This window comes from Lottia gigantea (genome assembly GCF_000327385.1).
Source record: "Lottia gigantea unplaced genomic scaffold LOTGIsca_85, whole genome shotgun sequence".
In the NCBI taxonomy this organism is placed as follows: Eukaryota; Metazoa; Mollusca; class Gastropoda; family Lottiidae; genus Lottia; species Lottia gigantea.
Genome location: NW_008710807.1, coordinates 879,096 through 903,214, shown reverse-complemented (window position 1 = coordinate 903,214; position 24,119 = coordinate 879,096). Strand labels below are relative to the sequence as shown.

At 35.5% G+C, this 24,119-nt stretch overlaps 1 protein-coding gene across 1 annotated transcript; it reads left to right on the top strand.

Moving 5' to 3' along the window:
* Positions 1-1,433: 1,433 nt before the first annotated feature.
* LOTGIDRAFT_169451 (hypothetical protein) lies at positions 1,434-17,816 on the top strand (the record flags this gene model as incomplete). Its single annotated transcript, XM_009067735.1, has 2 exons — positions 1,434-1,470; positions 17,536-17,816. The coding sequence occupies 2 exons, from the start codon at positions 1,434-1,436 to the stop codon at positions 17,814-17,816; spliced, it is 318 nt and encodes a 105-aa protein (XP_009065983.1).
* Positions 17,817-24,119: the final 6,303 nt, after the last annotated feature.

Here is a 24,119-nt window from a genome sequence, read left to right as displayed (position 1 = left end):
TACCCTAAACCTTTCTGTGTGGAAGACTGACCAAGATGGAGAATACCAGATTGTCTAGCTGACATCATATACTCTCTGTTATCGTGTTTCGTGCACAATGGCATTTGTCTGTCGTCAGAATGTTGTCGTTTGGTCAAGCCAGTATCATGTCGAATATATACCTTAAACCGAGTGAAAGATTGGTTACCTTCTCATTGTTCAATATTTAAATACAACTTGATCAAGTTTGTTGTTTACTAACCCATGCATCATCATGGATTACAGGTTTGTCGTTATAATGGTATAAAACCTCTCTACAGCGACATGGAATGGCCTTGATTTGTAATTGGAGGCAGTAACCATTCCCCTGGATATAGTAATTAGTAATATGTATACCATTAACGAGGATATAATAGGTTCTTTATTTCATTTAAGGTTAGGTTCTGTTGGACAGCATCATTCACGGTCAATAGCCAAGACTCTGTTATAACTCACTCAAGGCTATATAATGACCAAGGGTCTGTTACACCAATTCTCAAGGTAAATGATTCTCCATCGGGAGATGAATTAGACAAACCGTTTCAATAAACAAGAAACGTCAAACGTAAGAAATCTCAGACAACAAGCATTTACTGGATTTGGAAGAGGTCGTGATACCAGCATAACTTCTATCCTGGCAAAATTTCCTCACACTGAATGGCGTTTGCAGAAAAGTAGGGCGTTAAACTCCATTTCTTTTCATGAGTAATTTCCACGGTCTCGTGCTTTTGCAACGATTAAATTAAATGAAGTATTTTGATTGCAATTGTAATTTTTAGTTCTTCAATTCGACAGATTAATCAGAATGCACAATTTCAATAGGTGAATCATGAAAACTATTTAAAAGTCTGTCATCTTGCTAATTAAAACAGTACTCATGGATTCTTGTTAAGGACTTGGTTAATGTTAAGTTTTCAATTATATACCATTTGAATATCATCTAATTGAATTATTATAGGAATTTAAGTCCATCATGAAGTATAAAATAACAGAAAAATAACACTAAAATATATTCTGATGGAAACCAGAGTTCCTATTTGGCCGACAATCGCTATCTTATAGAAATCTAGATCCTCAATGGGTGTATTCGATTGGCTTTATCTTTTGATTTTGTTTTATTTCGGGGTGAGTACAAGGAGAATGTGTATACCTACAACATGTGAACTGGTTAAAATTCAAATCAAGATTTTTTCGCTGTGTATTTTCAACATGCTATCTATGTTCGTTATCATAACAGTGATGGTATTCTCCCGTTAGATTAAACATAAAAAACTGTAGACTTAAACCGAATTCAAATCAGATTGTTCAAAGGTTAGCGCTAAATGCCCCTCTTTCACTTGATAGACACGCTTTGGTTAGGTTTAAAAGACGCGAGCAGGGTCATATCTTGAAAATGACAGAGGAGGGAGACAAAAATGTCCAATGGCCCTACCCCTAAATATGCCCCTGGCCGTGAGTGTTGTATTAATGGTTAAAAGTGTCTGGAAGACCTCGAGGGTCGTAGCAATAAGGCCGACATCAGTAAAAGCTTACATCGCTGGTTGATTTATGTTTTTTGGTATCGTTTGACATTCTGTGGTACCAATATATTTCATAAACCCACTAACAGAACCTGTATTACTAATAAAAAAAAACATCAAAATTGAGATCAGCTTCGTAAAATAAGTCTCACTTTTTTCTTTTTAAAAAGGTCGGCAATGCCAATTTAACTGAAACTCAAAGACTCTTTTCATTTTGTGAGTGAAAGAAAATCTTCAAGAAAAAAAATAAACTTAATGTATTTCTGTCAAAAGTTAGCTCTCGCTTGGACAGTTTTAAATGATAGTATAGGATTATTCCGAAAGTTTCTTTACAATCCAGGTTTCTAGGGTCAGACATAGAAATTAAAGACATGTTTAGTTTATTTCCAAACATCATTGAAGCAAATATAAAGAAATCCTTTCATGTTTTTGTATGGAAATATGAACCAAAATATGTGAAATTGTAAACTTTTTCTCGTGATATCTAATGTTCAAGGATAGTAGGAGTGGATCAGAAAGTTGTCAGTTTCCCAGAGTCGCTTCACAAAATCATCATTTTGTAGTCAATTTGCACCCACTCCCCCTTTCCTACCAGACTTGTACCTGTTTCCCAGGATGAAAAAAAGGAATAAACCAGCCGCTATTTTTTGAGTAATTGAGATGTCATTTCCGCTGTGAATGACTTTTAAGGGTGGTTGCAGAAAACATGTCCTGCATCCAGACCTTACAGCACCGCTGATGAAAAAACTGGAAGAGGACCATCGATCTGGTGTGCGTTTTTAAAAAATAATAACTGTTAGAACTTTTCAATCAACCCTCGTAAAAATTCTGGTTACAGCAATTTCGTGCTTAAAAGTGCACATAGGGTTAACCTATACAGATAAAGTAGCTTCCGATTATTACATTTAGTGTCTATTACATACAAGAACGAGAATTAAGTATATATTACATCTACAACGAGAACATAATAATAGATAAACATAGTTTTATAAAAGACTTAGACGATCGTGTTTCATCATTATCTCAACATTATAAAAACACAGATAGTTAAAGTGCCATTCTTATCACTGAGTTATATACAATACACATTGTTTCACTGTGTAAAAACTTAGAACACACACAGTTATATCAATAGCTTACATACACAAAACATGCATTTAAACGCACGTACATTAACGTTTAGCAATAATAGTAGTGGACAATAAAACGAATTGTTTTACCGAGTACAAAATAAGAACACACGCAGTTTTATCAATTCTCTACTATATAAAAAATGCATTTAAAAGCACGTACATTTCGCGTTTGTTTTGTTTTCTGTTTGATAATATCTTGGTAGAATAAGCAATTATAGTAGTGGACACAATAATCATTGTTTTATTAAGAAACAACTTAGAACACACACAGTTTTATCAATTATTTACATACATATACATGCATTTCATAGCACGTACATTTCGTGTGTGTTTGATATTATCTGAGTATGTTAAGCAGTTATAGTTATACCTTGACTGCAAAAGTCGCCTTTCTTGTATCATGAAAGTTTGTAAATGCAGGCACTGATTGGCTGTATTCGCAGGCATACAATCCAATCAAATCGCTGTATTCCGTGATTCAAGAGAGGTGTTTATTGCAGTCAAGGTATGAGGTGGTGGTCGTATTATCTTGACATTGTGAAGCGCCAAACCTATTACTCGTCACTGGACTATTTTATAAACTGATTATAATTCATCACTAGTTTCTGTGTCGTGTTATGAACATTAGTGCTTCCTCATAGGTCCGCGCTTAGATAAAATAGTATTAAATACTGCAGGTAATCAGGTTTAAGTGTAATGTATACGATAAAACTTTAAAAATAGGCGAACATAATTCCTAATAACTAATTACTTAACCATCAAAGTCTTTTTAAAACGAGTTGAAATTGGACAGCCGGTCACACCCTTGTTCTTATCCTGAATCATAAAATTTATCAGTTTAAACGATAAGACAAATGATAAGTAATTGGTGAAACAGGCCGAATTATGGTGCTTGGTGAATCTATGATGTTTTTACCTCTTATTTTATGAGTTTTGTGTTAAGTTCGAGACAGGTGTGATATGTTCAGGTATTACTGTTTAATTTTTAATAATGCCTGTACGGTGTTCTTCTCACCTATATAAACTGAGGCAAAACACATCATTTCTAGTACTTCTGAAGACTATATACTTGAACTAAAATCAACCCCCGAAAACGAACCTCGCCAGAGTGAAACACAATTTTCAAAATCTACGACGTAATGCAATTGAAATAGAATAATATATTCAGAGGTCAAATTAGTAAACGCCCATAAAAGATAAAAAATCATGCAAGCCATATTTTAGATTAATTTATGTTTACCTGTTCAAGTTTCGTTTTAAAATCTATTTTGAGATAGTGTTTACACATATTTAAACTAAAAATTCAAGAAAAGTGTAAATTTTGTGGATAAGAAACATGTTTTATTAAGTTGAGAAATGTACAAAGTAAACATATGTCATAAGATTACGTAACTTTCACAATTTATTGAAAATCAAGATTAAGAATAAATAAACCAAGTACTAAAAAACAATCTGAACCGCAACACGAAACTTGAAATTCAAAACAACATTTTAGAAAACATTGGCAGCTAATGAACTTTTCACATGAGGAAGTATATCAATCATAAGTTAGGAAATATTTTAAAATGAAAAGTGGAATCCGGTGTCTTGAAGAGTAAGCATACCCTGCATTGCGCCACGAAAAACGTTTTTCTAAATCGCAGATTATCTTTATGTATGTATTTTCTTTAACTGAAGTGTTGTGCGATCGGATGTGGTCCAAGGGACGATAACTAAACGATTTTTTTAAGTTGAACGACTATTCTTTTTCTCTATGAATTTATTGAAAATTATTGTTAAATTTCGCTGAAGTGAGGGTTTTTCACCGCGTCGTTTCTGTCGTATCTTTGGAACGTTAGAGAAATTCTCGAGCACAGTTATTACAAATGACTTCAAAATTACGACATAAATGCACGTGAGATGACCGGAAAAGTTTCGGAAGTGACGAAAGAAGTCTGAATACCCCACTAGCCCACTGTCCCTGACATACGTTTATGTTTTTATAACCCAAATACGATCTAGTCTACTTTCGATTCATTGCGATCATCCATCATTTTTAATCTGTTCTGACGATTTCTTGTAAAACATCTAATCAGATTACCCAAATCCCGAGCGATTTATCAGTTTTATTAGAAGATATAAGAGAGGCTAAGTGTCTAACAGTTCTAAAGCTGTTATCTTTCAAACGTACTCTTGATTCCATTACGCAGGTTTAGTTTTCAAGTGTTCCTGGAAGTCTGCCAACTGGAACAAATCTGACAAACGCCCACTTCACGGTGTACGAAGATTACAAATGTGCAGCGATATGAATTTTATATGCAGTAATCAGTATGCTAAATAAACAATATTAGCTATGTGGGTTGACAAATAACCTTTAGATATTCCAACTAAACAATATTAATGTGAACTCTCCTAACGGATGTCGACTTGATGAAGAGACACCATGCCCTGCCTGACCGCAGTACTTATTTTACCAGAGCCGAAGTCAACAAAGCCCTTGGATTTTGATTCAAAATTGAATAAAGGGTAACGGATATTTGCAATGTTTTGCCTGTTTTTAAATTTATGGAACCGGAAGTTATCAAATGACCATCTCGTATGATGTAAATAAATCATACAAGTGACAAGTACTGTAACAATTCTATGATTTGATAATAATACGTTCTTAGTACAATCAGACAGGCAGATGTCCATTTTGACTAATCACTTCCGGAAAACTAATAACCCGGAAAATATCTGCCATCCACTTCCGGTATCGGATAGCAGCAGTGTTTGTTCAGTTCCAAAGTTCGCATGAACTAGGTTGCTCAAATCATTTGAATTGGATATATTGTCTTTTGATGATTCAAACTAAAAAAACACACTACTTTCAACAACGTAGACAAAATCCTTGAGAATTTATTTTTTTTATCCTTGTAAGAATGGCTCGTCGTTTGTGCGTTTTTTCTTTAAGATGTAAATCTTAATTTTCAGAAATCTAACACATTCTAAAACAATTTAAATCTTCCAATAAAATTCCAAAATCGATTTTAACTGAAATCAAAAAGAGTATACACGATCTCTTGAGATGTATATTACCCTATCATTATTTTGAATGTTTTGAGAAAATAACAGGATTCCGGAAGCTCTGAGTTGTACGGTATCCTGTAATTACCGCGCATTATGATGATTTAAGGCAGTGGAAAGGCGATTACTAACGCCTCACTAATTCACTATAACATAATTGCCACATTGACATGTTGTGATAGCCCATAAAAAGACAAGAAACACCCCCTTGAAAGACGTCTTCTTCTAATTCTTCGGTTCGTTTCTTTTAATTCGATTCCTGTTTTTTAAGGTTTCCATCTGATTGCGCGCGATACATAAAAATAGACTGTATGTGGTGAACGAACGAATAATGAATAAGCGTTCGATATAGAAATGGAGCTTATTGAAAATTTAATCCGATTTAAACTCAGGTTTAGTTTGCTCTCGTTAAATCATGTGCGGTTTTAACATGTTCTGCTTTAGATAAATAAACCAAATAGGCCGGCCTCCGAACGATCTGAACTGCAAAACGAGACACGAAATCGAAATCAACATATTGGCGAACATTAGTTGCAGGTAATGATATTTTCACGTGAAGAAGTATATCAATCATAAGTGAGTAAGTATTTCATAATGAAACGTGTCTAGAAGAGTAAGCATACCCTGCCTGGCATCACGTCATAGCTGCATGGATATTGAACCAACAAGATGCTCTGTTCAGAACGAGCTGTTCTTCATGACTATCAGGAACTCTCTGATATTCAGTTTTGATCATGAACTTGTATTCTAGACAGTTCAGTCGGTGACACAGTTCAATGAACAGGCGTAGAAAGTGCATCAAGAGGTTCGAATGGGACGGAGCCATTTACACAACCAGCAACAAAACCTATCCGTCTCGGCTTTCTAAACTGGAAAGGATAAATAAACCATGTACTAACGATCCAAACCGCAAAACGAAACTTGAAATCAAAACCATATTGGCGAAATTTTAGTAGCAGCTAATGAACTTTTCACTCGAGGAAGGACATAATTATTCCGATACAGAATTGACGTTGCCTTTTCAATATCAAGTAGATATACGAAAAATGAAAAAAAAAACCCAGAATTTCACTGTAGTTACTTGCTTTGCTGATTATTATCTAATTCTTGGTACTTGGAAAATCTTAAATTTGTCGAAGTGTTTCAGCACAGCAAGAAATAAGTGGAACTCTTTTATTCCGAAGATAAAATTAATGTACCATAGACTTTCTTAAGACTTATTTACTGATAGTTGTGTTTACTCGAGTAGGCGATAGGAAAAATATTTCACTTCCATTAAGACACTTCAATCCATGTATTATTAACGTAGTCTGTGCGAATACTATAACATGGAAATAGAAAAGGCCAACAGTGCAGTAATGTCGAGCAGTTGAAGAGTGAAAATTGGCCACTTGAGACACTAAAACACACTCAGATACATTTACACTATCGGAATAAAACTGTTGACCATTATCTAGATAAATCTAATCTGTCGTCTATAATAAGATCGTCGTTAACCTGATTACAGTGGCGAGAGAAAGAAAGACAGAAAGAAGGAAATAAGTAAGAAAGGAAGGCCTACCAGTAGTACAGTACATGTACTGTATTATTAAAGAAGTTTGTTATTCCATAAAACATTCACTTATGCTTTTTTTGTTATATGTGATTTTCATCTGATAACGAAACATGTAAATTGTACTGAAATGTTTTGTACTTTGTTATCAAAGAAGTGTGTTATACCATAATACATTTTCTTGTGTTTTCTGTTAAAAAGAAAAAATTGAAGGAAGGTAGGAAGGAAGGAAGGAAGGAAAGAAGAAGGACATTTTTTTACAAGGATAACGACGTAGGTTTACGAAGCTTGTCCTTGTCCAAATCTCTTGGTATTAATCATTCCCAGATAAGCCTTTCGATTTTCAGAACAGTTTTTACTATAATTTTAATTCTACTTTTAGAACGTTAATTGTTGCCTATTCCTACCTTAAATGGAGGTATTAAAAAACTCTTACGCGATTTAAGCGAGAGAGTAATTGAAAATATATCAACTGGGTATTTTTTCTAGACTGCTGACATTCCTGTAATTAAATGGAATGGAGTCAACATTTTCTTTTCTGACTTGTCTCTGATATTGACAGTTTGACAGAGCGGTTGACACTTTCACAAGATTTTCTTATGTCTTCATGAGACGTGGAGAGAGAAAACACTATCTTTTCCCAAGTGCAAAATCGACAGTTCCATTTTTTTATATGATGAAACAATGTCTTTTTGCGATCTCCAGAAGCTGTCTAGAATTCATCTCATGCTGCCCACATGTGTTTTGGATACACAATCCTCATCAGGACCGCTTGCTATTAGAATTTAAGCCAACTTTCTAACTTTGTACTAATGGTGTAACCATTGAAACCAGTTTCAATGCTTATTGCAATGATGCAGAATCTGGACGCAGTTGTGGAACTTGAAACGAGAGATTAAATCTATTGGATTGAAGAGTGCTAATAAATTCTGTACATAATGGGAAACATTTCTTAAAGAATATACAGATGCTATATAGATCTACATGTAGAAAGAATATGATATATCCTCGTACATTCTGTGAGTTATCGGCGGGAAATTTATGGCGGGAAGAAGTAACAGAAGTGACTATCGGGTTGTATATAACTGACTGGGGAATTATTACTGTCATAAAAGACTAATTAATCATCTACTATGGTTACTTCTTATATTTATTGGGTTTTATGATTCTCAAGGTTCACATCAACACAGTTACCAAATTCAGCAGATGAATACTTCGACTATTCGGAACTCGGAACGCATTTTTCATAGTAAACTAAAGCCCATTGGTATGTAACAATCTAACCTCTCGCCTTTGGACGAGATATTATCTTATGTAATTTCAGAATAGAAGAAAATACCTAGTAGTTACTGACCGTTAATTAGGCCCGTAGCCAGCCAAGGGTCTCAGTTGGGGTTTGGGGGAAAATTCTTTGAAGGGGAGCTCAACTAGTCAATTAAGTCATCTAAATATATCAGTGGGGGCCCAGTTTTTTTTAGGGGGTCCTGCAGTATTAGCCCTCTCTAGCCCTACGGGCCTGCCGTTAATTCCATTTTTTTAATGAAAACCTGCAATCCCCTACATTATCCCAAAGAAAAATTCGGGCAAGATTGTCCAGTAAGCTGATACGCGTTCGCACAATATGTATAAGACTTCCAGTCATTTAACAGCCATGTGACCTTTACTTGAGATGATAAAAACTATATATTGAACTTTAAGAGTAGTGAAGATGTTAACTCGACCTCGTGATTGATCAGAATGACATGGAGTTAATTGAGTTTACAGATTGTGATGTAGAATTGTCTATATTATTATATCCCAACATCAACATCGATATATCTTAACCGACTGTGAAATTCTTTACTATTAGATGTAAGTCTGTAGACACTTTATGGCGAATATGAAGTCACAAACTCCTAAGTCTCCTAAGTTGGCAAGAAACGTCTCTAAGGTAGACATAAGTCGTATAAGTAGGCAGGAAAACAACGTCTCCTAAGTAGACAAGAAAGCGTCTCGTAAGTTGGCCATGTAGGCGGTAAAACCTCTTCTAAGTAGACAAGAAAGCTTCTCCTAAGTTGGCCATGTAGGCGGTAAAACCTTTTCTAAGTAGACAAGAAAGCTTCTCCTAAGTTGGCCATGTAGGCGGTAAAACCTCTTCTAAGTAGACAAGAAAGCTTCTCCTAAGTTGGCCATGTAGGCGGTAAAACCTCTTCTAAGTAGACAAGAAAGCCTCTCCTAAGTTGGCCATGTAGGTGGTAAAACCTCTTCTAAGTAGACAAGAAAGCTTCTCCTAAGTTGGCCATGTAGGCGGTAAAACCTCTTCTAAGTAGACAAGAAAGCTTCTCCTAAGTTGGCCATGTAGGCGGTAAAACTCTCTTAAGTAGGCAGGAAAGCTTCTCCTAAGTTAGCCATGTAGGCGGTAAAACCTCTTCTAAGTAGACAAGAAAGCTTCTCCTAAGTTGGCCATGTAGGCGGTAAAACCTCTTCTAAGTAGACAAGAAAGCTTCTCCTAAGTTGGCCATGTAGGCGGTAAAACTCTCTTAAGTAGGCAGGAAAGCTTCTCCTAAGTTAGCCATGTAGGCGGTAAAACCTCTTCTAAGTAGACAAGAAAGCTTCTCCTAAGTTGGCCATGTAGGCGGTAAAACCTCTTCTAAGGAGACAAGAAAGCTTCTCCTAAGTTGGCCATGTAGGCGGGAAAACTCTCTTAAGTAGGCAGGAAAGCGACCAGAAGATTTTGAAAAGGTAATATTTCAGCTGGGACGTTTACGACAATGAAGCGAGCGGAGTTATTGATCTAAACCAGCAATGCCCGAGTTCAATGGTTTATAAACAGTTTATGATTAAGTATCGGCGACTATCTTTCAACATCTTTATGTGTTGGGAAATAGATGAGTCTGTGTAATAGTCTATGATTGAAATGTCTATGATATGTACGAGATAACTCTAGCCAAATATGGAATAGATTCGACTTAAATTGATACCTTTACAGTGGCTCAACTACGTTTCCAGACTCTGATAGATATTTTGAAAGATGTCGACCATTAACTGTACATATATCTTTTAGAGGGACTAATTGAACCAAGTACATGAGTCCCCACCTCTCCGACAGTACGAAAGATCATAAACAGGCATTTACTTACAGAGGGGTCTCAGCATGCACGGGGGCATATAAACAAAAACTTAAACGACGACTTTAACATGTTTCAAGAGCGACTGGGGCTGTGAATGGGGCTTAAGTCTACAAAACCTTATTTAAAAATTCAAAGTTAAAATGTTTTAATTATCTTGTACATGTCTCGCACCTGTTCCTTCATTTCCTCCTCGTAATTTGACATATTTGATGAAATGAAATGTTATATTTATTAGTTTAACCAAGGTCAAGTACACGATAGCTGTTATTGTTGTTGATTTATCTGTCAAATTCTATTTACAACAATTTGTAATTATTGTTTACAAATCATTACAACTAAATTTATCACGAGTTTATTTATCTCCTTCTCATTCGAGAATTCTCGAACGGCAATCGTTTCTATTTGTATCAGTCTCAAACCATATTCGCCTCAACACAACCGAATCTAATAAATTTTTCTATCGTGTTTCACTTTAGTGAGTAAACTTCATATTAGGGACTGACGTATTAAATATTAGGAATATCACGATTGTCATGTGACTTTCAAACCAGCCTATTAACAAGCTTCTACATACGGTTTGTTTCGTAAATATTAACATGTTGTTTTGATTGGTTAAATTCACCGCCTCGTATGACGCTTTTTGGATTAAGTAACCCCTGTCTCATCTATTTATTGAAAAGAAGGGTTCAATTGATCGGGTATAGTGAATTGATATTTCGATTAACCAATAAATCACCAAAGTACTAACGATCCGAACCGCAAAACGAAACCCGAAATCCAAAACAACATATTGGCGAAACATTGGTAGCAGTTAATGAACTTCATAATAGGAAGTATATCAATCATTAGTATAATGAAAAGTGGTATCAGGTGTCTAGAAGAGTTAGCATACCATGCCTGGCACATCGATAGTCACAGAAAATTCAATATTAAAAACTTGCATTCGTACTGAAGTGTGTTCTGTGTTCTTTAAATGGATTATGATGTTTTATGCGCTTTGACAATTCCTGTATGACATTTATGGTTTTCTTGGTAATCTATAAATTGAAATAGCAGCATAACTAGAAGCCGCTAGACAATCTTTATCCAATCAAGAAACACATTTTAATCAGAGATTTCTTGTTTCTTTCATTCAAAGAAAATAAAGTCCTCAGTTAACCTCTAATTTAAAATCTCGTTAGGATCTATATTGAGCGAAATCTCCTATAAATATCTTTTTAACAAATTATAACATTGTTCAAAGAAATATTGAAATCATTTCGCTTGAAGAAATCAATTACTGGTCTGCAATTGCCCCAGTTCCTAAGCGAATAAAACACAAACACATTTGATTAATGAGTAGATTAAGGAGACCAATGGTAACAAAATATTTCCGTAGGTTTCCAAATGGTGCCATAAATTTCCAGAAACGAATTCCAATAGTCAGACGAAGCAATAAATAATCCCAATAGTACTGAAGTAAACATTGGTACTTTTTATTCTAGTCTACTTTATGGTCATCTTGATATTTTAAGACTGGATAAAATAAGACAAAAGGAGTCGACTGATCGGGCAATTTGCATTGCAGTATAGTGAAAACCGACCACAGCATGGGAATGTATGCCTTTGCTACTTATGTTAACTTTGGTACCTTTTATTCTAGTCTACTTTTTGGTCATCTTGGTATTTTAAGACTGGACCAAATAAGACAAATATAGCTGGCTGATCGGGCGATTTCCATTGTTTATAGTAAAAATCATCCACGTCTTGAAAACTTATGTCAATTTTGGGTACTTTTTATTCTAGGCTACTTTATGGTCATCGTGGTCTCTTAAATCGAGAGCCTGGTCAAATTAAATCAAAACAGAAACATTGAACCACACGATCGAAAAGTGTAGGTTTATTCGGGTAACAATTTCGCATTAACAACAACTCTTTTTGGACCCCATTCTTTGTGGGTGATTTTGATCACTGGCTGGAGGTCATTGCATGACCGGAAGTGATGCCGCCTCGCCCCGAACACCAAAGAGAGGTCACATTCTAGGAAACGGTACCAAATCTTGACAACGTTGTGTCTACGTTTCATGTATTTCATGTATGCTAATAGGGAAAGGTGGACGACTTCTCTTAACCCCTTTTCCTCTAAACTCATTATCACCATTGTAGAATTATAGAACAAGCTGGTGAATGTGTCACGCATTTTGAATACATCACGGAATATGCAAATCGGTGCAATTAACGTTAATATGTGAGCTAGAAAACTGGTTTAACTGGTATTACGGTGATGTAGTCTGATATAGCAGTGTCTTTCGTACCGGTTGAGGGAGGAACGAATTGCATATTATGCGATTTATGTAGCTGTCACACCCTTCCCCTTTAATTGCCTGTAAACAATAGTTACAATATTGTCCCTCTTAAGCTCTATATTGTTTCTTGTTGGTATATCTTTTGTTATGTTTTATTCTCTTGCCAATACATGATGAAACGTTATGTGCCCAACCTTATTAAAGAAGTGTGTTATAATATTGTCTTGTGTTTTGTTAATAGTTACGATTGGTATTATAACTATAATAGAAGTATTGTAATAGATACGTGAAGCTCATAATACATCGACTGAACTGGTTTCTAAATGCACATCTCTAGGGACGGCTCTGGTCAACATTATTTCCAATGATATCTTGGACAGAGCCCTCGGGATTCCGTGACGACAATGAGCTAAAAATAACAAACTTTCGATACCAGATCACCTTCGGGAAAACTGCTTCAATATCATCAATGGCTGGTCATATCTTGGTGAAATCAGTTCCACAAAACGTTTTTATTATTGTTACATAGACTGATAGATATATCCTTTAGAGGCTTGATAGGCTACCATTGCTGTTTTCACGAAGTTTCCTTGTTATTATTGTTTTTCATTGAAATTTCTGTGTTCCTAGGAAACATTAGGTGAGGGAGCCCAAAAATGCAAACGATACCTCCAAATTTGATGTGAACCAAATCCGGGCGAGCCTCTTTTCTGGGTTCCCATAGAAATGTCATTCAGGTAATCAGATGAACATATTCAGATTAGCTAAGAGAATGAGATATGTATTGAGTATTGGTCTACCAGCATTTTGGTTTGTCTCCAAGATCAATTTTAAGGACGCTCTGTAGCACAATCGATTAGAGCCCTGGTTCCCAACCTGGTTTTTTTCACCACCTAGGAATATGAGACGAGGGTGTCGGGGGTGTGGCCAACTAGTATAGAAGAAGAATTTATTTTGAATTGAGAGAGCCCCTCACATGCTGGAAATGAACAAAACGGTCAGCTAATAAAAGTATGATGCCATGAGTAAGTTATCTTTCTTTTTTCAAGTCGACCAGCTGGAAATAGGTATGGATAATCCGGAAGAGATTGATGCAAAGAGGCTTGACCAAGAACTTGCTTGTAGACAGGATTCTCAAGAACCTTAGTTGTTTTTTTTCTTACAAGATTTCACCATTGTGAAGAGCTCTTCTTTCTTTCCATTCAACATACCTACTTACTGCTTGTGCATTAGAACAATCAATTGCGTCCAATCTATTGTCAGAATTAGATATTGAGGAAATGTTGAAATCGTTTGTTCAGAAAAAAATAAACTCAAGATTAATGCAAACACGTGGAAAAACATAACAATCACGTTCGCTCTACGATTTTAGAAATAAATGGTTTTCCATAAAAAATATTATAAAAATATTGTCGATGAACATCAATATTTATTCAAGCTAAACAAATTGAGATTTCGTTATGCAAACACAGAGCTTTTCATCTGAACATTAAGCAGAATAATGTAATATTGTTTTTTAACATTGCTTTGTATGTGAAACAATAAGACAAGTTTTTAAGTGGCAACTTTCTGGTAAACTTTTCGCCATCCTTGTTAAAGAAAGTATATGTGACATACTACAGATATTGTATATCAACAATGTCAAACTGTTGTGACCTTTGGCTCATACCCTGACTACAATAGTCACTTATTTGGTATCACAGAAGTATGTACATGAAGCGATTTTATGGGATTGAACGTTAGCCAACACAGCCAATCAGAGCCCTCGACAGAAAGACTGCCAAAGGGATTATGGCTTAGTGTTTTCAATCTCTCTAGGGTTCTAATTGGCTGTATTTGTTGACGTACAATCCAATCAAATAACTGCATTCTACGATATAAAAAAGATGTCTATTGCTACCAAGGTATAAGACAAAGTTTGTAATAGCTTGACAATGTGAAGATGTAAGGCAACCTATGTGACGAACTTCAGATATCGAAGCTTTAACGTTTCATGCGATCTTCGAAGTATCAATTGTTGTTTTTGTATTCTATAAAGTGTTACAGATGGCTTGAATTGTGTTCTTACAGCTGAAAAAGTTAATATTTCCTAACTCTTTAAATGACCCAATCCTCGTGAAACGTGTACTTACAGTCGTTGAAACTGTTTTAAGATCGCAGACAGATTATTCTGGACATTTTCTTAACCTTTCAGTTTCCATGTTTAAAATCGATTTCTTGGTGTTTTAAAATTTCAAAAACGTTCTTTGTTATCGCATTAGGTGAAAGACTGTTAAGCTATGAATATTTGATTAAATCTCTTTAATTCTTCAATAAAACCTTTTACAGTTACAATATATTTCGTATTTTCTTCCTTTTCTAGCACTTAACTCGCTACATCTTCACAATGTCAAGCTATTACGAACTTCGTCTTATACCTTAACTGCCATAGCCACTATTCTGGTACCGTGGATGGAAGTTTGTAAATACAGCAAGTTTATTACAGTCAATCAGGACAGGAAGTCTGTAAACAATAAGCCATAATGTTCACCGTCTTTTTGTCGAGAGCTCTGATAGGCTGTATTTGATAACGTATAATCATATGATGTCGCTTCGTTTACAAACTTCCATGATACAAGAAAGGTGGCCATTGCAGTAAAGGAATAAGACGAAGTTCGTAACAGCTTGACATTGTGAAGATGGGGATTATGTAGTCCATTGTAATCTTATGTTTATGTAATGTTTTTCAATGGCTGCCTTTACCAATATAAGTTCGGTGGAGAACCGTTATCAGAGGGGTGAAGATAATATACAATATATGAGGAGATAGAGAATATCAAAGCCCGATATCAATAGTATTAATATACCGAGTAAGAACTCTTTGTCCGCTGCATTGCATTCGCCATATAAGCAACTCATTGCGATTATAATATATAGACCTACTCTAGTGTGACAGGGCCTTAACATAATAATTAGCTTTAATTAGACAATAGCTGTATAATGGAATGACTAATTGGTTAGTACAATAAAATATTGATACTAATAGTGCCTGATAATAACTACTATTATAACTAATAAATAATCATGCTATACTATAATTTCGCTTTTAAATACCATTCATTGGGCAGTATTCGACAAGCACTTTTCTCTAATATTTCAGCGCGGACGTCAGAGCACTACTACTAAGAATTTCTGTTATGAAACATAGTACAGATATCATGATAATAACTGTAATAACTACATTAAATAATTTCCAAATTTTTAAATAACAACCGATCTATATTTGAATGACAAATATGCAGTATTTCTCGAGCAGTTTTTTACCAATATTTAAGCGCGGACGTCAGAGTAAAACTACTAATTAATAATTACTTTATTCGCACACTCAGTGCACATACAAAAAAAAAATTATACAAAATTCAATTCAAACTATTAAACATACTATGATACACATAAATAATTAATAATTTCATCAATATCTTCAATATCGCAACTATTTTGCGAGAATAACAAAGATTCTTTGTACAATACAAAATAATAAATCCTGTGATCAATTATACTACAGTATGTTATATAGTATAATTTCATATCTTTATACCACCGATCTTTTTTTAGCTGATAAATATACAATATTCTTCGAGCGATGTTACAATAATATCCAAACGCGGACGTCAGAGTAACACTACGAAGATTTTGATATCAGTCAAAATATGTAGTACAATTTATCTCTTTGAATACCATCTGTCCCATATGTAATGTAAGTAATCTGTGTTCTGTCCTAAACAGAGACATGTCTTAATTTATATTAATATTTAAGCGCGGACGTCAGAGAAATACTGCTATCATTAAATATACCAAGATTTTGATTTTCTTCAATTTTCTTTTAAAATATACTGAATATACTGCATACTGAAATTCAGGCACCACTCCCCACGCTCTTTTACTACGGACACAAAATCTGTAGACAACTAATATTCAGGGGTTCTTAATGATAAAAAACAGTTTTTCATCACGGTATTATCATATCTATCTTAACGGTTCGATTTTATAGACATACTCACTAATTAATATGTCTCGAAGGGAGCTTATCGCGGCTACGATATATTGATAGTTTTATATATCGGTTATTATTTCTAGTAATATACAGATTTAACTTTTTTTGGATATAGCGATAATTTTTTTCTGGGTTTCCGGGTTGAAATTTTAAGAACGTGGTGGACTATTCTAATCGTTTCTCCACCACGTCCAAAACTATTACATAACTTTCGTGTTTCACTTTAGTAGGTAAGCCTCGTATTAGGGACTAGGGCAATCCATATTCACGATGTCACGTGATTTTCTATCTGGCCAATCAACACGATACTAATTACGAGTTGTTTTGTAAATATGGACACGCTCACGAAGCTCGTATGGACAATACCTCTCGTTTGAAAAAATCGTTTTTTTGATTGGATAAAAAAAACTCCCCGGATCATTAGAATATCTGTCACCCTTTGTTTCCTACAGTTCGTGGTAAAGATCCCTTGACTTTTGGAAAGAACCTATTTCTGAGTTCCTTAAGTCCACACTGCATGGTGCTGCAGACTGTATTGTCCAATGGCGGCGTTAAACTCCATTCCATTTCGTATCGTTGATATAAATAGTATAGTATATATTCATCATCAAATCAAAGCTGGTGTTTAACTTCATTCAGTGTATTGATAGCACGATGTCTCAGTTTTCACACTAAATCATAAATACGACCATAAAAATACCAAATATTGGAGAATTAAACACATAAAATATTTAATAAACGAGAAAAGTCTGATCTGTGTATTCAATACAAACTCATGAAGGAAGCGATATACGGAGAAATAAGGTGCTGGGTATATTTTCTGATTCTCTTCTTTTCAGATCCTCCAGTTCTCCAACAGTTATCGGAAAATGTAACCAAACCAAACCAACGACTACTATTCGACTACCAATCAACTAATAACCATGATCCAGGGTCCCGATTCACCGCCATGTCATTAGGCCCTACCAGATCTTACGAATTATCAACTACCAAACCAACAACACAGAATCATCCAACTGAACCAATCTACCAACTACTACGTCTCATCAACTACCTAGTTTGCAATATCAGCAATGATTGGAAGCGAACGTTAACTTGTCATCTACTAACAACTACCTAGTCTGTGATATCAGCTAGCTGGAAGAGGACGATAACTTGTCATCTACCAACAACTACCTAGTCTGTGATATCAGCTAGCTGGAAGAGGACGTTAACTTGTCATCTACCAACAACTACCTAGTCTGTGATATCAGATAGCTGGAAGCGGACGTTAACTTGTCATCTACCAACAACTACCTAGTCTGTGATATCAGCTAGCTGGAAGCGGACGTTAACTTGTCATCTAACAACTACCTAGTCTGTGATATCAGCTAATTGGAAGCAGACGTTAACTTGTCATCTACCAACAACTACCTAGTCTGTGATATCAGCTAGCTGGAAGCGGACGTTAACTTGTAATCTACCTACAACTACCTAGTCTGTGATATCAGTTAGCTGGAAGGGGACGTTAACTTGTCATCTTCCAACAACTAACTAGTCTGTGATATCAGCATCCTCTGGAAGTAGACGATAACTTCTACCATTAACGTATGACAATCTCCACAAGGGGCGGACTGATCAGTTTTCTGGCCTCATACCAATGGGTCTCCTTCCTATATATTCCGAATTTACCATTAGATTGTCCAATGAACTCGAAGTGACAAGGAAGAATTTTGAAACAATTATCGTTCAACAAATTTTCAGAGACCCTTACATCTCTGGACTGCGTCCGATGGTTCGTTCCCCCATTCCGTTCTGACCTCTATAACCAGACATAAACCACCTGTTGACAAATTATTGAGATAAACTTGTTATTGTCTCTAATTCCAATGTAGATCGGAAAATAGAAAATAATCCCATCGGCTGGAACAGGTGATTGTCCTCACTGACAAGTTATAGCTTCAAGGTACATAATTTTAATCTCATAAAAATAACCGACTGACAACAATTTATCACGTAGTCTTAGATGTTGATTATTACTGGCTTTATCTGTAGCACAATGGAACTAGTGATACAGGCCAGGTCAAGGAAGGGGAGTGGGGGACTGGGGTCAATGCCGACCATACACCATTGCCCCTTCGGATATATTACTTTTCAAATACAAATTCATTATCTTGACCTATGCAGGGAACGAACTTTGGGTCATCACAACTTTTTTCGTGTTTCAACAGGAAAGGTTGCGTGGTAGGTGGTAAAACTGCCGAAACGGCTCGATAATTAACCCGTGGTGTAAATGTCAGAATTGAAATAAACCAATATATTTATTGGTACTAGTAATTAGTGAGATGTGGGTGGTTATTGGTAGGTATTGATTTTTCAATTTAGTATACACAAGAGAATATGTGAACGTACATACAACATAGTCTCTCAAAGTGAGGGCAGTTGGAGGGACGGACGGGGTACAAATATAGGTGGTTAAAAAAGGTTAAGGGAGGCAGACTCTTGGCCCCCACTTTCAAAATTTTTATCAATTTACGTAGTAAAAGCATAGCCTGTGCCCCCCTCTGGGAAATTTTGTAACCCTACTCGGCCTTCGGATTTTTAGAAACGCCCTGAACACTGGCATCGCCTATTAATGGTACGCCAATTATGCCAAGGGAGGGATGAAGTGGGAGATGTCTTAGTACATCTATCTTTCAAGTTCAAATATTCCACATCTTACAGTTTCAATCATTCTCCTGGAATTCTGAGTAAAAAACTATTTGAAACTTGATACACTATGATATGTTTTATACAGCAGTAAACTTTCCATAAGAAATAATCTGTTTTGCTGATTATAATTTCTAATATGAAAAACAGACCGCACCTATAAAGTAATTAATATAATCACTTGAATAAATATTTTCCTAGTTCATATTCATTATATATGTTTTATTCCTAACAGATTTTCTGCCTGATTTCTGACAGCTAGAGTAATTAGTTAAATATGTCTATCAAAACAGAATTTAGCAATATTCTCTGTAAGATTATTAACATGGGTATAAGTATATTAACACATTAATATTTATCTGTAAAAGATAACAGTTAAATGATTTTAAATGCATTCTATATACAAAATGTTGCACATAGTAATACAGTAAAGATTTTTTTTCCGCTTTCAGATGAGAGAGCTCAATATCAGCTTTTACTGAATCCATATTTATACTGTTATCCGACAACAGATAACAAAGGTTAAATAAGAGTCAGATAGTTTCCAGTTATCCGACAACGGATAACAGAGCCATCAGAGGCTTTATAACAGACAGGGAGTTTTCAGTTATCTGACAACGGCTAACATAGCTGTCAGAGGCTATATAAGAGCCGGTAGGTTTCCAGTTATCCGACAACAGATAACAGAGCCATCAGAGGCTAGGAAAGAGTCAGCAAGTGCTCAGTTATCAGTATCCGACAACAGATAACAGAGCCATCAGAGGCTAGGAAAGAGTCAGCAAGTGCTCAGTTATCAGTTATCCGACAACAGATAACAGAGCCATCAGAGGCTAGGAAAGAATCAGCAAGTGCTCAGTTATCCGACAACAGATAACAGAGCCATCAGAGGCTAGGTAAGAGTCAGCTAGATTCAGACTAAGTTCAGACCATTCTGACAAATCAGAAACCATAATAAAATATAATCCTAGAAAATTTCAACCACAGCTTCTAATATTACATCTGCCATATTAGGACTTTAAGAGAATATACGAGATTTTACAGATATTTACGAGATACGCTAGGATCATGCAAGACATCAAAATTAATAGAAAATTATTCAATTTATGACCGTCCAATTTTAGACGATTGCAATTCTGTTGGAGTGGCGTTCGGGTTAGGGAGCGAAAACCCAAAGAAGCTGCCGCATTGCTCTACTTTGGGTTCCGATTTCCTACAGCAAGAAGTGGCGTGGTGTCCGGTGTGGTTCATGGTTCGAGACTTTACGCCAACAATATCAGCAAATCCAAGACGTAGTGACCGGTATGATTCGCGGTTGGAGGCTTTACGCCAACAATATCAGCAAATCCAAGAGAGACCGGTATGATTCGCGGTTCGAGGCTTTACGCCAACAATATCAGCAAATCCAAGACGTAGTGACCGGTATGATTCGCAGTTCGAGACTTTACGCCAACAATATCAGCAAATCCAAGACGTAGTGACCGGTATGATTCGCGGTTCGAGGCTTTACGCCAACAATATCAGCAAATCCACTATAATAGTTTCAGTAAGCAGGAGATGAGTTGATGATATATATGTTGATAATAAAATAAAAACATGTAAAGTCTAGACTAATATAGATAGTTTTATCATTTCACTTTATACTCTCGATCAAAATTCTTTAATATATGATATTCACAGCTCAGAAAGTAGACGAAAAGGTTTAAACATATTAAATATACGGCCTGCTGATATATTTGAAATCAAAAGGCCAAAATAACATCATGGACTAAAAGACCTTTCCTGAAGGGGTGTAATGAGCTACAGACTCGCTAGTTGGAAATTGAAAGGAGTATGCTTATACCATTGTCCTAGCAAAAATTCCCCCATTGCACACTGCATAGCGTTGCACAAGTCGATTAGGTGCAGAAAGGTAGTGGGGTAGTTAGAAACATTGTTGTTTGTCGATGGCAATACATGAAAAATGAAATGAATGGAGTTGGACGTACTACTATTTTGCACGTTATGGGTTAATGAAGATGGAATTCGGTGGCGTATTTAAGCGGTAATTTTTGGGACGCCACTGATGACAATACAACGCGTATTTCTAAATTTAGAGTTAAACAAGGTGCAGTCAAATAGAAAAGCACAGCAGAAATACAGCGTACATTCAAATTTACTAAAGCAAGTAAACAGACTTGATGATTGCCGGTTAGTAAATACCATAGCAAAACTAATCTAAACAGTACTGTATTGTATATGAAGCAATTAACTTAGTTTATTCAGGAAATATTCCTTGTGGCACCAAACGTCAGTTCTGTGTACTTTACACTGGTTCCAATTCCAGAATGTTTGAGTAAGTAATTCCTGGAGTTGCTGGAAGAATATCAGTCAATAGTACCAACGGCTATTAGGAACTAAATTAGTTGCATTGGGCTTTGTTGTCGAAATATGGTAAAAGATAATTGGTTATTGTGTAATTGTATTTCGGAATTCTTTAGAACTGAAAGTATATGATGTTGGGGGGATGTAATGGCTGGTAACATTTGGTTTACGTTATTTATTACATGTCTGATTATATTCCAGGTTCTGCTAAGGTTAACGTCTGCTTCAAATAGAAGCTGATATCGCAGATTAGATGGTTGTTGGTAGATGACAAGTTTTTCGACATCGAAAACTAAGAATTTGTCTCGAACGGATAGACATATAAGTAATTTTGTTAAGTATTTTCTAAATCCAGGCGGTATTACCAGTTTCCCAGCCTATAAAAGGCAAACACCGTAAAATGAAAAATATTATTTACCTAGGTATTAAGGGAAGTATTTGTATCAGAATGCAAAATGGCGGCTATTTACCTTCGAGATTAGTTCTATTGTAAGCATAACGATGTTAACAATTGGTCACGTTTTGATATTCGCCGGGGAAATGGCCCTGTGTTTGAATCGCAAAAATAATTCCAATAGGCTTTGTAAGTTAAATTCATTAACCAATTAGCAATAGGCAATTAGCTTTACATACCGAGGCAATGACGTCAACAGGTTGGTTTGTGTTTTAAACGGTGAACCGTTATATAAGGCTGATTAATTGTTCATGATACAGAACCATATTGATCCCAAGAAAATAAACATACACTTCTATTGCCTCGACGGGCCAGTATCTTTAAATCGACTATGCCTATGCTTTTAAGGAATTGACTTACAAACTACGACATCAAATGCTGGAATGGGTTAGCCTCTTAAAAGCGAAATAGAAATACATAATATGGTAATATGGCGTGTCACTCGAGTATAAAATGTAACCAAAATGTAACATCAAATGCTCCCATGGGTTAGCCTCTTTAAAGCATAATACATAATATAGTAATATGGCGGGTCACTCGAGTATAAAATGTAACCAAAATGTAACATCAAATGCTGTCATGGGTTAGCCTCTTTAAAGCGAAATAGAAATACATAATATAGTAATATGACTGGTCACTCGAGTATAAAATGTAACCAAAATCAAATGTAACATCAAATACTCTCGTGGGTTCGCCTCTTTAATGTAAATTTCATATATATAATATAATTGACTGAAGAGTTTGGAATTGAAAGTGAAATATCAGCTGTGGCAATTTATAATAGAAATATATCAAATCATGAAAAAACAAACTTCTATCAGGGATATAATTATACTTAGTAACTTTTAGTTATTTTGTTAAGTTTCATTTAAAACAAACATCTTGGTATACTGGTACGATATAATAACAAATCTATTTCATTGGGGCATGCTTTGATTCACCAAAAATAATCAATTTTGTGATCTGATGTGGGCCTACCAGAAGATTTCTTAATCAGTTTTCACCTGTAAATGATACAGGTAAGAGAGGCTGACACAGAAAAGGCGTTTAGTCGTTCAGATAGGACAATGAGTCGTTGCCCCACGTGATACAGGTTGGAAATAAAAAAGAACAGGCTAATGCTTCTGTCCTGGGGAATCTTATCCCCATTGTACTCTGCATGGCGTTACCCATCTTCATTAGCCCAATTAAATGCAGAAGAGTAGGACGTAAAACTCCATTGGTTGTATTTCATTATATGTTTCAAAGATGCACATGTTAACGATTCCTCGACAGCCATTAATCCTAAGCGGAGCTGTGTTACCAAGGGCGTCGGGTTCGTCCTCTTTGGCAGCGAAAGCTTCTCTTTGAAAACCAAAAGAAAATCTTTTAAGAAAACCAGATAGCTCTTCTTAAAGTTCTTTGGCTTGTTAAAACATATATATTTGGCTCTTAATCCCTAATAAAATTAAAATCTAAATAGATTTAATTTCTGCAACGTCTGACGTCATATCACTTATAACCGTTACCTTGGTGATTAAATTTAAGATATAAACTAAAAACCATGAATTAGATTAGATAAGGAGGGTATAAAATTATCAAAATACGTCAAATAACATGATGTAGGTGTTGAGTGAAGGTTACATTTTATTTACGGAAATGATTAGAGATATTCAAATCAGACGAATCTCAATTCAATTGCTAGAATGAGTAAATTCAGGCTGAAACACTATCACTGGGAAACCGAAAAACACCCTTCCAAACAATTAACCAAACATCAACCCGTAAGTGAAAGCCCGCAAACTAGCAAAATTGATGCGATAGGCCAACTCACAAACATAAAGCCAACTTTCATTCATTCGAAAGCAATACATTAATCCAAGCAAAAAATGTCACAAAATCGGGAACATAGTCCATCAGTTATCCTGGATCTTCTCGATA